This window comes from Tiliqua scincoides, chromosome 7 (assembly GCF_035046505.1).
Source record: "Tiliqua scincoides isolate rTilSci1 chromosome 7, rTilSci1.hap2, whole genome shotgun sequence".
Classification (NCBI taxonomy): domain Eukaryota; kingdom Metazoa; phylum Chordata; class Lepidosauria; order Squamata; family Scincidae; genus Tiliqua; species Tiliqua scincoides.
The window spans coordinates 28,168,413-28,183,296 of record NC_089827.1 but is presented as its reverse complement, the minus strand read 5'-3'; the positions used below and the strand labels follow the sequence as shown (position 1 = coordinate 28,183,296).

The 14,884-nt window shown below is 44.3% G+C and overlaps 1 protein-coding gene across 2 annotated transcripts in view; it reads left to right on the top strand.

The window, feature by feature from the left end:
* The window catches only part of LRRK2 (leucine rich repeat kinase 2), a 109,792-nt gene that overhangs the window by 31,783 nt on the left and 63,125 nt on the right, over nt 1-14,884 (top strand). The window contains exons 9-13 of one of the 2 annotated variants that reach the window (XM_066633995.1): nt 6,228-6,352; nt 12,055-12,134; nt 13,033-13,139; nt 13,391-13,520; nt 14,184-14,308. In XM_066633995.1, coding sequence (XP_066490092.1) covers nt 6,228-6,352; nt 12,055-12,134; nt 13,033-13,139; nt 13,391-13,520; nt 14,184-14,308 — 567 coding nt within the window. Of the gene's footprint in view, nt 1-6,227; nt 6,353-12,054; nt 12,135-13,032; nt 13,140-13,390; nt 13,521-14,183; nt 14,309-14,884 lie in introns of those variants that run through there. The other variant, XM_066633994.1, reaches the window with a different exon arrangement.

The window sequence follows — 14,884 nt, the reverse complement described above, 5'->3', positions numbered from 1 at the left end:
CCCTGCAGCAACCTGTAGGGGGAGCGGGGAGTCCTGCACAGCATCTGCAGGGCTCCCCAGCCTTCTAAAAGTAAAAGTGGAGCGATCACGCTCCTACAAAACTGGAAGTGGGACACAATCGCTCCACTTTCACTTTTAGAAGGCTGGGGGGCCCTGAAGGCGCTTGTGCAGGAATCCCTGCTCCACCTACAGGCTGCTGCAGGGACTGGTGAGTACATTCCAGTCCTGCAAGCCCCCTTAGTGACTTGATCCTGGGGATCACATCACTGCCTTCCCCCCGCCCCTTAAGGGGGCAGAGGCCAGTGTTGTCAGGCTGGGGCGTCGCAACGCCCCAGTTTGAATAGCTCTGTCCTAGAGGATCATAAATCCATTGCCAGTCACCCTAGAAATCACTACTATAACCCCTTTCTTATATATGTCTTTGTCTTCCTGTTTATTGCACCATGGCCACTTCTTTAGTATGGCAACCCACTCATTGCTCCTTGTTAGAGCTGGAGCACATGCAAGTGGGTTGCTGGGGCTGAAAGCAGTGTCTTCATGATGACAGGCCGTTACAGGAGAAGGAGAGTTCATCTTAGGCAGATCATCTCCCCTTCTGGTCCTTCCCCCAATTCTCGGATACTTGGTGGTCCTGGCGGTGAGTCCCTGGATCTGAAGCTGCTGCTTTTGAATGCCAGGTCGGTGAATAACAAGACCTGTATCATCCGGGATGTGATTCTGGATGAGAAAGCCGACCTGGTATGCATTACAGAGACCTGGTTGGACAGGGAGGGAGGCGTTAGTCTCTCTGAACTGTGTCCGCCAGGTTTCCAGGTGTTGCAGCAGCCAAGATTGCAGGGACGGGGAGGGGGAGTTGCAATGGTCTTTCGTGAGTCCATCTCCCTTACCAGGTGCCTTGTCCAGCAGTCTCCTGGGTTCGAGTGCTTGCATGGGGTGTTGAGAGGGCCGGACAGGATTGGAATTCTGTTGGTGTACCGCCCGCCCTGCTGCCCAACAGTCTCCCTGCCTGAGCTGACTGGGGTGATCTCGGGGGTGGCATTGAAGGCCCCCTGCCTGTTAGTGCTGGGGGACTTCAATGTTCATGCCGAGGCCCCTGTGGCAGGTGCAGCTCAGGATTTCATGGCTGCCATGACAACCATGGGCCTGTCCCAGAAGATCTGGGCCCCGACACATACAGCAGGGCACGTGTTGGACCTGGTGTTTACAGCTGGGCATGGGGGCAATGATCTGGAGGTAGAGGAGATCAACATCACTCCGTTGTCATGGACAGATCACTTCCTGGTAGGGTTTAGGCTTGTTGCGACTTCCTACCTCCGCAGAGGCGGGGGACCGTTTTCTATGGTCCGCCCCCGGAGGCTAATGGATCCTGAAGGCTTCCTGAGGGCCCTGGGGGACTTTCCCACTGCCAAGACTGGCGCCTCATCTGTGACCCTGGTCGACCTCTGGAATGGGGAAATGTCCAGGGCTGTGGATGAGATTGCTCTGGAGCGACCTCTGCCACGCCGCAGACTCGGAGCGGCTCCTTGGTTTACTGAGGAGCTGTGAATGATGAAGCAGCAGGGCAGGCGTCTAGAGCGACGGTGGCAGAAAACTCGTGATGAATCCGATCGAACACGGAGTAAAGCTCATTATAGAGCCTACTCCGTGGCGGTGGTAGCAGCGAAGAGATCGTTCTTCTCTGCTACCATTGCGTCTGCTGATAGCCGTCCGGCAGAGCTGTTCCATGTGGTGCGGGGCCTCCATCAGGCCCCTTCGGTAGTTCAGGAGGAATACACGGTCAGCTGCTGTGACGTGTTTGCCCAACACTTTGCAGATAAAATCGATCCTATTCGTCGCGACTTGGATGCCACATTGACAATGTCTGATGATGTCCCCTTGGCAACTGCCTGTCCAGTATTGTGGGATTCTTTTCAGCTTGTGCAGCCTGAGGATGTGGACAGATTCCTTTGGAGTGTGAGGCCGTCTGCCTGCCTGTTTGACCCTTGCCCAGCTTGGCTGATTAGAGCGGCCCGGGGGGGACTGGCTGAGTGGACGGGGAGGGTGGTCAACTCTTCTTTGATGGAGGGGACGTTGCCGCTCGCCTTGAAGCGGGCGGTGGTTCGCCCCCTTCTGAAGAAGCCCTCCCTGGATTCCACTGTGTTGAATAACTATCGGCCAGTCTCCAACATCCTGTTTCTGGGCAAGGTAATTGAGCGGGTGGTGGCGGCGCAACTCCAGAGGGTCTTGGATGAAGCGGATTATCTGGATCCTTTTCAATCTGGTTTCAGACCGGGCTTTGGGACGGAAACTGCCTTGGTCGCCTTGGTGGATGACCTACGCCGGGGACTGGACAGGGGGAGTGCATCCCTGTTGGTCCTGCTGGACCTCTCGGCAGCTTTCGATACCATCGACCATGGTATCCTTCTGGGCCGATTGGCTGAGTTGGGAGTTGGAGGCACTGTTTTGCAGTGGTTCCGCTCCTACTTGGAGGGTCGGTCCCAGATGGTGGTGCTGGGGGATGCCTGTTCGACACCCTGGCCCTTGAGGTGCAGGGTGCCGCAGGGTTCAATTCTGTCCCCCATGCTATTTACATGAAACCGCTGGGAGAGGTCATCCGGGGGTTTGGAGTGAGGTGTCATCAATATGCTGATGACAACCAGCTCTATCTCTCCTTTCCTCCAGACTCCAGGGTGGCGGTTGAGGGCCTGGAGCGCTGTCTGGAAGCAGTGAGGATCTGGATGGGGGCTAACAAGCTGAAATTAAATCCGGATAAGACAGAGGCTCTCCTGGTTCGGAAATCCTCGATGCAGGTGCTGGATTATCGGCTTGTTCTGAATGGGGTTGCACTCCCTCTGAAGCAGCAGGTTCGCAGCTTGGGGGTCCTCCTGGACTCACAGCTGCTCCTGGATTACCAGGTGGCGGCTGTGGCTAGGGGGGCCTTTGCTCAGCTTCGGCTGGTGCGCCAGCTGCGACCGTACTTGGATCGTGCAGACCTGGCCACAGTGATCCATGCCACGGTGACATCAAGGTTAGATTACTGTAACGCACTCTATGTGGGGCTGCCCCTGAAGATGGTTCGGAAACTACAATTAGTACAGAATGCCGCGGCCCGTGTGGTCACCGGAGCCAGGCGGTTTGACTCTGTCAGTCCGCTTCTCCGGGGCTACATTGGCTGCCCATTCGTTTCTGGGCCCAATTCAAGGTGCTGGTTTTGACCTTTAAAGCCCTATACTGCTCTGGGCCAGGGTATCTTAGAGACCGCCTACTCCCGTACAATCCGGCTCGCCATCTCAGGTCATCAGAGAAGGCCTTTTTTCAAGTGCCGCCACCCAAGGAGGTCCGGGGGGGGCAGCTGCAAGAAATAGGGCCTTCTCGGTAGTGGCACCAATATTATGGAACTCCCTTCCCCTTGATTTGAGAATGGCTCCCTCTCTTGAGAGTTTTCGGCGAGGCCTGAAAACACTGTTGTTTAAACAAGCCTTCTGATTTCTGGCCTTCTTAACATTTTTATACATCTTTTAGTTTTTACAGGCTTGATTCCTCGGTGACTTGCTCTTTTATTCTGTCTTTTAATCTGACTACTGTTTTTATGGCCTCTGTAATGTGTTTTTAAATGTTTTTATTTGCTATGTATTAATGTTTTTAAAATTTGTTCTTTTAATATGTTGTTAGCTGCCCTGGGTCCCGCTAGGGAGAAGGGCGGGATAAAAATAAAGTATTATTATTATTATTATTATTATCTTTGTCCTGCCACAGTGTGGTGGGTTGTGTGATGAGAACTCTTATGATTTGCCATGGGCAGGGGTCGGCAACCTTAAACACGCAAAGAGCCATTTGGACCTGTTTTCCGGAAAAAAGGAAACCGTGGGAGCCACAAAACCCTTTTGACATCTAAAATGAAGATAACACTGCATATATAGTTTGCGCTCCCCTCTTATAGGTCCCAGTTATATAATACACTCCCCTCTTAGAGGTCCCACTAAAAATCAGGTCCAGACCCACAGTTGGAGAACAACAGTTTAAGATTGTGCACAGGTGAACTGCTTGTGAAGGATACTGTCATTCTTTACTGTCATTTACTTCTGTAAATGCCTTTCCACACAATACTACCTCTGAACAAGACCACTTAGTACTACTTAACACTGTTCACAAAAGTGCTCCTGAACAAACAAGCTAAGAGTTCAAAACTGCATAAAATAAAAGGCATACTAACAGTGATTACTTCACAACCATGAAATATGCTTTGGTGCTACATATACAGTATGTTACACATACAGTATACAAATATATACAGAATACCATCTGGTGCAGGGGTCTCCAAACCCCTTTCAAGTTTCCAAGTTAAGGAAATGGAGCAGTGAGAGTGTGAGTGAGTGAGGGGGGGGGGTGCTGAGTGGGGAGTTTGAAGGCTGTAATCCTGTGCACACTTTCCTGGGAGCAAGCACAATGGGACTTACTTCTGAGGAGATGCGCACAGGATTGAGCTCTGAGCTGGGGAGGAGGAAAGAGCAGCTGCACTCAATTGCTTGCTTTTGCCTTGGCTCTGTGGGGTCAGGACTGCTTGTGGGAAGGGGGGTCATCAGGGTGTTCAATGGGACTTACTTCTGAGGAGACACGCACAGGCTCGGGCTGCGGCTCCGGCAGGAGGGAACGTGCGGCGGCGGCTCGCCCTCGGCGGAGGAGCTGCTCTGCCAGCCATTCGCGCTCTCTCCAATGGGGCGCAGCTGCAGCCTGTGTGCTCGGGCTGTGGCTCGGGAACGTGCGGCGGCGGGGGCTCGCTCTCGGTGGAGGAGCTGCTCCGCCAGCTGTTCGCGCCCTCTCCTATGGGGCGCAGCTGCAGCCCGTATGCTCGGGCTGGTGAGCGGCGGCTGCGTCGCAGGAGGGGCGAGCTCCTCCCCCGGGATGGGTTGGCCCCGCACAGAGCCGCAGCCGAAGGCTCAAAGAGCCGCTTGCGGCTCCAGAATGGCAGGTTGCCGACCCCAGGCCATGGGGAATTTTTAGCAGCATTCCAATCGTACCCCATAATAAGTGCCCCAAATCTTGTGTCTCACGCTGACTTCTCAGATGCCTACCAGTGTCATAATCTCTATACTAGCCTAGTTACCAAATAGGCTACTCTCATCCCATGAACTTTTACAATTCTGATCAGTTGCCCTTCTACATTGCTACAACCACTGTTGCCTATCTATCACCCTAGCCTTCCACTTTCTTATTGGCCCCACTAATCTCCATTGTCTGCAACCTGAAGCCACCACCAACCCATCTTTGAGTTCCTGTGCAGCCTGAATTTTCACTTTTTATTAGACTTTTTAGTTGTCACTGCACTTCCTTGCATGGAGGGTTTTTTCTTCCGGTACCCTAGACATGTACAGGTACCTGTTCTCATATTCAGGAAGGCATGCCCTGGACACGTACCAAAATCTTTTGTCCCTTCATGGTATGTGCAAAGCATAGAAGGTGCTGCTAAAAACAGATAGGTGAGGGCAATCCTTCCAGACTGCTTTCACCTTTTGCAGGAAAGCCCCTTGAGGATTTAATTGTGTTGTCCCTATTCCACTTCAATTGAATTTATGTTGTGATCCAGGAAGAGCAATGGCCAAATCTTTGGATCATGATATGGGAGCAGATGCAAGGGTCTGAATGAGGGGATAGAATTGAATCAAAGTGATTCCTTGAGCCTTCTTTCTCTCATTGTATTCAATTTGTGCTTTTGATTTTTTTAAAAAATTCATGGATTTCTATCAAGATAATACTACTTCTTTTATTAAACAACCTCAAGATATCACCTCTGTTTGGGGCACTCTACTTCTGTTGGTTAGTATCAAGACAGTCAATCAGCTGTGGCAGGCTGACAGGCTAAATACATCGTGTTAATGCTCTTGATTTTGCTTTTGATTTTAAAGTGTCTGATTTATGCCAATTAAAAATAAAGCAAACATTAGACAGTAGGAATAAAATGGCTTCAAGTACAGGTAGACCAGGATGCCCAACATAATCTATAGATTGAGGGCTCAATTATGGTATAGATATTTTGTTGAACACCTGCCAAGTGTTTCCACCTTAAAAATGTCACTGCTTTTTCTTTTCCTAATGACATGCAAGTACTGGGAAATGGTAATTAAATACTTTGCAAGCTATTATCATTGCTATGTTTAATCATCTTTGCTAATCTGTACTGTAATGTGAAAATAAGTGAATGTACTTACTTTCAAATTATAGATAAACAAATTATAACTTTTTTCCCCAAGCGGAAACCATATTTTTAAACCAAGGCTTGGAAGAAAAAGAGGAGGGGAAAAAAGAAGAGAAAGCATTCTGGCTGGAAGCTTGTTATAGAGCACTAAATCTGCACCGGAAAAAAACAGACGTGCAGGTAAGAATCTGTAAAACATGAGGAAGGAGTAACTGACACAGGACTAGAATCCTGAGTTAACGGCCCAATCCTAATCTTTGGCTCCGCTGCCAGAACTAGTGATCTGGTGGTGCAGCATGCTTCACGGTGTTACTAATGCTGCTGTAGATGCCAAGGAGAACCATGTGTGCAGCAGTGGTGAGGAGAGGTCCCGACAATGTCAGTAAGTTGGCGGGGTGGGTGGAATGGGGTGTGGATCAGCAGATGAACATGGGCTTGTCAGAGGCAGGAGGGCTGTATCCTGATACAAGCAACTTGTGCTGGATGCTATCCCCTCCAAAGCCTCCCAGAGTGTCTCTTTGGACTTGTATCAGCTATACAGCAGCTGGCACAGGTCTGAGAAAACCCATTAGTGATTGATGAGCTTACAGATGGATAAGGGAAAATATTTTCGTTTACCAAGCCTCCTGATTGTTCCCCCCTAGCGTGCAGTGCAACCTGTTTTGGCACTGCTATGGCGGGGAAAAGTGTAGGATCAGACTATCAGTACTGTATTTAAAATGTAACCAAGAGAAATCATGATCAAATTGAATTGAAAGATTTGCAGCACAGTCTGAACAAGACCCTTGCGCCAGCCCAGGAGGATTGCAAACATGCTGTAAGGCACATTTGCGCTTTCTTGTGAGTCGGCTAGGCCAGCATGTGGAGGTGTGCTGGTCTGTGGAGGCTGACATAAGCCTCTGCGCTGGCAGAGGCACCGAGTCTTACATTGGCTGAGCTGGGCTGATGCAAGGCACTGGGGTGGGTGGAGAGGATGCGGGAGGGTGGGCAATGGGCAGCCAGGCTGGTGGGTGAGTGGGGAGCAGGAGGCGGGGCTGGGTCCCAACCCTTGTTCCTGCGGCGCGGTTTCAAGCCGCTCTGCTCTCCTCAGACTTGTGCCATCTAAGGAGGCGGCGCAAATCCGAGGAGACTCATTGGGCCCAGGGTGGCTTACCTGGAGGTAAGGGGAAAAGTTTCCTCTTATCTCTGGCTGAGCCACTTTGGGCACTTATCCTGCACTGGATACAGCGCAAGCGCAAGCTTGCCTGTTCCTGCGCAGGATAGGATTGCACCCTTAATTTTATAGACCTTATATCGCTAATTATACACCTATATTGCTTTTGAATAATGGCTATAAGATCTTCGCAACAATTTTGGCAGAAGAATGTAAAAGGTGCTTCAAAACCTTCTCCAGGAAGATCAAACTGGTTTTTTGCCTTGAAGACGTCTGAGAGATAATAAAAGAATTGTATTAGACTTATTGGAGTATTTTGACAGAGGGAGAAACATTTGGCACTAATCTTTTGGGATTCTCCAGAAGCTTTTGATAATGTTCACTGGTCATTTATAATTAAGAAGATGTGGATTTTGAAGAGAATTTTCTTAAATGGATAAAACCAGTCTCTGCAACAGAATCGGCATGTAAAGGAAGAACTGACTAAGGGAGCAATCCTAACTGTGGCCAGGGCCGGCACAACTCTCTTGTGCCAGCCTGGGAGGGTTGCAAAAATGTGCCATAAAGCACATCTGCGCCTCCCCGTGCGTTGGCTGGGCCGGCGCAGGGACACTCACTGACCAGCGGAGGTTGCATCCAGCCTCTGCACCGACAGGGTCAGGTAGGTCCACGTTGGCCAAACTCAGCTGGCATGGGGTCTGGGGAGGGCACGGGGAGGGTGGGGAAGAGGCGGAGAGGCGGCGTTACAGGATAGGAGGGCGTGTGGGCAGGAGCCAGTGGCAGTGCCAGAACCCAGCAGTTATGGTGGATCCTAGCTCTGTACCCAGGTGGCATGGAGTGGCTCCAGGCTGCTCCGTTCTGCTTGGATCTGTGGCACCTCTTCAGGTTGGTGCAGACCTGAGTAAACCCACTGGGGCTGCTGCAGCTCTCCCAAGAGTGAGGGGAATTATTTCCCCTTGCCTCGGGCTGACCCTCAGCCAGCACCAAACATGTGCTGGATACAGTGCAGGCCAACTGTCCTGCCTGTTCCAGCACAAGTTAGGATTGCACAGCTCAGCATTTGAGATTCAGAAAGGAACAACATAAGGATGTTGGCTGTTGCCATTTATATTAATGCTTGAAATGATAGAAATATTAGACAGGATAAAAGAATTTGGGATGTTAAGATTAAAAATGAGACATTTAAAAAGAGCTTTCACTGATGATGTGGTAATAGCTCTAGAAAGACCCCTAAAGGATGATGGTGGAAATACTTCAGAGAACTGGTGGGTTTTAAGGTACATAAACAGAAAACAAAGATATTGTCTAAGAACATGAACGCCCAGAATAAATTAAATTTGATGAATAAAATTGGCTTTAAGGTGGAAAAATGTGAAATATTTGGGTGTTATACTGACAAATATGAATTGCATGTTATTTCAAAATAATTATGTCAAAGTTTAGAGTGAAGTTAAAAAAGAGTTTGTAAGATGGGGAAAATTGAAGCTATCATTATTGGAAGGATTTCTGTAATTAAGATCAACGCTTTACCAAAAATGCTATTTTATTCAAGACGATATCAATGGAATATCAGATATTCCTTTTAAGGAATGGCAGAAAGAGATTTCAAAATTCATTTGGCAAAGGAAAAAACCAAGGGTAAAATTTACCCTTCCCTGATTTGAAAACTTATTACATAGCATTCTGTTTCATGTGGGTTAGAGAGTGGTTATGGTTTAAAAATGGAAGATTGTTGGAGATAGAAGGCCTTGATTTAAGATTTGGGTGGCATTGGATATCTTTGGTATGATAAACTAAAGGTAAATGCAGAACTCAGGAATCACTATATTTGACCATATTTTTATGGGAAATATGCAATAAATATAAAAACAGATTTTATACAAAAATACCATTATGGACTCCACCACACAAGACTTTATTTTGATGGGAGAAACTAGTTAGAGAAAATCGGTTAATAAAGACTTATTCAAGTTTACTCAATGGAAATGTAAAATGAAGACAAGAGAAGAATTACTAGAAGGTGCTGATTGTTAACGGTTTTTATATGTACAATTGTTGGAAAAATTGAAGGTAGATAAAAAAGATATATGGTTTTGAAGAGAAAGAAACCCAGTGCAATTAGGTGGGAAAGAAATTCAGATCATTACCAAAATGTATAAATGGTTATTGAAATGTGAGACAAAAGATGATCAGGTTCAAGAATGTTTGATTCAATGGGCAAAAAATGTGGGGCATGATAACTTAATGGAACAATGGGAAAGACTATGGGTTAAATGTTTGAAATTTACCTTAAATATGAAAATTTCTATAAAATGATACCTAGGTAGTACATGATACCTAATAAACTTGCAAAAATATACAAAAATGTGCCAAGCAGATGTTGGAAATGAAAAAATGTTAATTTAACCATATGTTGTAGACATATAGAAAAGTTTTGATGTTAGATATAGTACTCAGATGAAACAGACTGAAAAGTAAACATACAAGTAAAACTAGGAGCATTTTTATTGTGATTGACTGAGGAGTGTGTGGAGAAAAATGTTGAAATTTTATTTTTATGTATGACTAGTGCAGTGAGATACTTTTTTCCTTCATATACAGAAAGACAGTGAGTGGTTTCCAATTTTCTACAAAAGAAATTACTCATTTTTCTTTAAGCAAGGTCACCAATTTGTCCATTTCTGCCAAGTCTAAAATTTTTATCTACCATTCGTCCACCAAGGGCACTTCTGATGTCTTCCATTGTTGCACAAAAAGTAAGTTGATATGCAGATTTGAGGAATAAGAATAGTGGAACAAACTTAATTATAGAGGAAAAAATTAGTGACAATTACAAGTATTAAAAGTTATGATAGAGATTGAAATTAAGTAATCCAGTGGTTCTCACACATTTAGACCCATTTTTTAGAATGAGAATTTGTCAGGACCCACCGGAAGTGATAACATGACCGGAAGTGACATCATCAGGAAGGAAAATTTTTCACAATCCTAGGTTGCAATCCTACCCATACTTACCCAGGAGTAAGTCCCATTGACTATCATTGTTAAAAGACTATATATGGTAGCCTGTTAAAAGTACAGGTCTGTAACATTTCTCCAAATGCAGTCACATACTATAGTAGCATCAAGTCTAATATATTAAAAATAAAACATTGAAAAGAATGGGGACCTGCCTGAAATTGGCTCGCGACCCACCTAGTGTGTCCAGACACACAATTTGAGAAACACTGAAGTAATCTGAAGGACAGAATAGACAGAGTAGGGAAATAAGACGTGCTGCTTCATACTATTTATTTAAAATATTTCTACCCGGCATTTCCCCTGTTGAAAACAGATGCCCAAGGTGGCTTATAATTTATAGTTAAAAGTAAATAAATTAAAACAAAAACACAATACATAATAGAAAATACAAAACTATAATAGAAAAAAGGGAATACAATGCAGGGGAATACCAGCTGGAGGACAACAAAAATATTCAAGGAACCACTAGAAAGGCACAGGAGGCATACATTCCAAAAGCAAAACGAAACAAAAAGTTTAAAGCCCTCACTGAAATGCTATAAGGGAGGGGGTAGATCTTAATTTCCCCGGTAGGGAGTTCCATAACTGTGGTGCCACTACTAAGAAGTCTTGCCCCTGTTCCGCCATCCCCCTAACTTGCAGTAAAGCCCCCTATCTACTTTAGATAGTTTATGTATGAATTTTGTGTGTGTGTGTATATAATAATAATAATAACAATAATAATAATAATAATAACTTTATTTTTACCCCGCCTTTCTCCCCGAAGGGACTCAAGGCGGCTTACAACATATTAAAAACATAATTTAAAAACAAATAAAAAAATATTAACACATCATAAAAAACAGCAGTCACAGTAAAAAATAGGTAAAAAGAGCATAGAGCAGCAGCAAGTCATAAAAGAATCAGGCCTGTAAAAAATATTAAAAGATGTTAAGTTTAAACAGAAGGGTCTTCAGGCCTCGCCGAAAGGTCTCAAGAGAGGGAGCCATTCTTAAGTCAAGGGGAAGGGAGTTCCATAGCGTTGGTGCCACTACTGAGAAGGCCCTATTTCTTGCAGCCGCCCCACGTACCTCCCTAGGTGGCAGCACTTGTAAAGGCCTTCTCTGATGACCTAACAGGACGAGCCGGATTGTACGGGAGTAGGCGATCTCTAAGATACCCTGGTCCAGAGCAGTATAGGGCTTTAAAGGTCAAAACCAGCACCTTGAATTGGGCCCGGAAACGAATGGGCAGCCAATATATATATATAATTTTATATATATATATATATATATATATATATATATATATATATATATATATATATATATATATATATATATAATTAGCCAATATAAACGAATATATATCTATATATTGTGTATGTTATTTGGAAAAAAAAACTTAAAAAGAATAAAATACAAGGGAAATCTCTTCTCAAACCCTTGCAAACTTGAGAAAATAATCTACTGTAGAACTCCATATTTGTGAGATTTTTTTCTCCTAATAAGCCAAGAGAGCACAATTTAAATGCATCTTGTGGAAGATCACTTGGCACTTTTAAGACACTGGCTGTTCTGAATGACTGCATTTGTAATTTGATTGTCTAATAACACACTGAATATTGGGTGGGGGGAGACTTAATTTTTTATCATGCTTTGTAATCCTTGGTGTTACTTGCTTTCACAAAGTGCTTGTTATAAATGGGTCCTTTGTCATTTTCTTTTAGGAGGCTGCATGTTGGGCTTTAAACAATCTTCTTATGTACCAGCGCAGTCTTCATGAGAAGATTGGAGATGAAGAGGACAAGTCAGTAGCTTGAATTCACTGTTTGGAAATGTAAACCCTGCAGAGTAGAAACTATTTCTCCCCCCCCCCCCCTTTAATGCCTGTCATCTTAAGTAGTGGAGACAAAATCAAGAGATGGGGAATACCCTTTGTCCAGTGGGACTCATTCTCAGGGTAGTGTATATAGGATTGCAGCCTGTGGGGTTTCCAGTACTGGAGCAAAGAAGTCCCTGTGGATTTCTTGTGACATAATCTTTAATGCTGAAGGGGTTGCTGCATGGTGGCTCTTCTCCATAGCACTCGAAATCTTGAGAGAGAGCAGGGTCATATGCACGAAACCATGCCACAGCGTTTTCTCGTGGCAGGTTGCTCCAATTCCTGAAATAGATGGCAGTAAAGTGGGAAGATACTACAGCATGGGCTCCTCCTATGCGATATTGGACATCCAGTGTTTAAGTAGCTCAGGAGGAAGCCACCGTGCAGTAAATGCTAGTAGATGTAGTACTGGAAGGAGCCTATGAGTAACCATTTATTACTACTTTATATGTTTTTCACAACATTTGTGTTGCTGACCAGGCCAGAAAAAGTAACAAAGTGAGTCTTTAAACTAGAGTTGGGTGGGAGTTTTTAAACCTTCTATAGTTTTTCATATAGCGCATGTTTTTCATCATTGGGCTTTGGAGTTGGGGTACTACAGGTGAGAGCACAGGAAGGAGAAATGAAATTGAACCTCATTTTAATCAATGAAACATTACCCTGGCATTATCTTAATTTCCTGATTAGTCTGAATGGCACTTATGCCCAAAATGCGCCATGATCCCAGGAGGACAGAATAGCTTAGCAGGCATTTTTGTCATCTGCTTTGGTCAAAACATTTTCATTGTTGTTTTAGTTTGTTGTTTCTTTTGTTTTGTTTTAGATTTCCAGCTCACAGAGAAATGATGCTAGCCATGCTTATGCATTCTGCTTCAAAAGAAGTGTTCCAAGCAGCTGCAAATGCCTTAGCAACCCTATCGGAGCAGAATGGTAAGGAAATTTTAGTCATGCTAAAGGTGGGGTAGGGAGCCCAAAATCTGCCCTCAAGAAATCAAGAAATAATATAGAGTTTAATTAGAGCTGAGAGTTACTACATTTATTAGCACCTGGGGCTAGGAAGAAACTTCCTGTTTAAATATGAGTCTGTATCTGGATTGACACAAATATTTCTACTCCGTTTGGGTAACAGTTAAAAAAACTGGATGCTTGCACTCGTATGTTAACCTTTTAGTTTATTTTAGCAACCATTAGGACAATTCTGTTGGCAAAAGGAATACATATGAATGTGCTCAACATAATGAAGAAACACTCCAAATCCCCGGAAGTTGCAGAAAGTGCTTGCAAATTGCTGAATCGTGCTTTTGAAGGAAGGTAAATTTGTTTAGTTCTTTGAGAAGTTATAGTTAAAAGCATAATTTTGTACAAATATTAGCACTGAAGGATTAGTTACGACCAATTTACATTTTACACATGCTTGTAGTGACTTTTATCCTGTTGTAGTAGCATCTATCTGTCCTGGTTTGGTCACTGTTTCCAACAGTGTTACAGAACATGAAGGTGTAAACCGCAGTCTCTGTGGAGAGCTGCTCCACAGAAATGGTTTGTTTTGTGATAGGAAAAAATGTGTAAAATGACTTCCACATAGCTTGTACAGCATGTAATTTTTGAAATAGTTCTGGGCTCTGTGTATAATACTACTCCAAGCCTACAGTGGCAGAAGGATATAACAAGCTACTTTATGGTGAACCCAAACATGTTAAGTGGGGACCTGGAATTCAAGAGATACAAATTCAAGGCACCTTTAAGCACATAAAACTGAGTTGATTCTTGGATTTGAGCTGGAACAAATAATGATATTGTTGCCTGCATAAAGAGTAAAAATGGTATATTATTTTGGGGATAATATATTGGGAAGTGACATTTTTAAACTGCATTTTAATTCATGATAAAACAAGGATAATGTAAACAGGCATTTAATAAACAAATGTGTACCTGAAGGATTTATTTAATGGCTGATATGCTTTACCTTTCCAGTTTACCCTCTCTTGATATAATGACAGTAGTTGCATCCAGAGCTGTAAAGGCCATGAAGAGCCATAAAACATTGCCATCTGTACAACTAGAGGCACTTCGCATTATTTTACATTTTATGACCCCAGGTAAGTAAACTCATGAAGAATATTGCCATATACCATAGCCCCGTTGGGGAAATACAAATAAGAAGTCTTTGAAATGTTTTATAATGGAATTAAAAAGGAAGAAACAAAATGATTGCATCTTAATGAGCTAGCAGCTGAGTTATTTTGCCATATGTCATCTGGTTAATATGGGGAGACAGATGAGAATTTGATCAGCCTCTGCTAATAGGAGGACAAGAAAGCTGATCTGAAAATGAACTAGGCAATGTGGAAAATATTTTGCAAACACATATAAATTTCATTGATTTCTGTGGCAGAGAGTTAAATATATGCATAACTCTTCCACTGTAATTAATGGAATGTAAATCAGCTCACATTTGGGTGGAATGTCCCTGACATTGCAAGCAACAGCAGACAAATGCAGACTAATCCATGAATGCAAATTATTAATCTGCAGTATTCCATCTTCCTATTTTGGCTCTTAGCATAACTAACACTAAGGGTGCAATCCTGAAGCAGGTCTCTTGTGCCAGCCCGGGACAGTTGCAAAAGTGCCATAAGGCATGTTTGTGCTGGCTTGGGAGTTAGGGAGGCTGG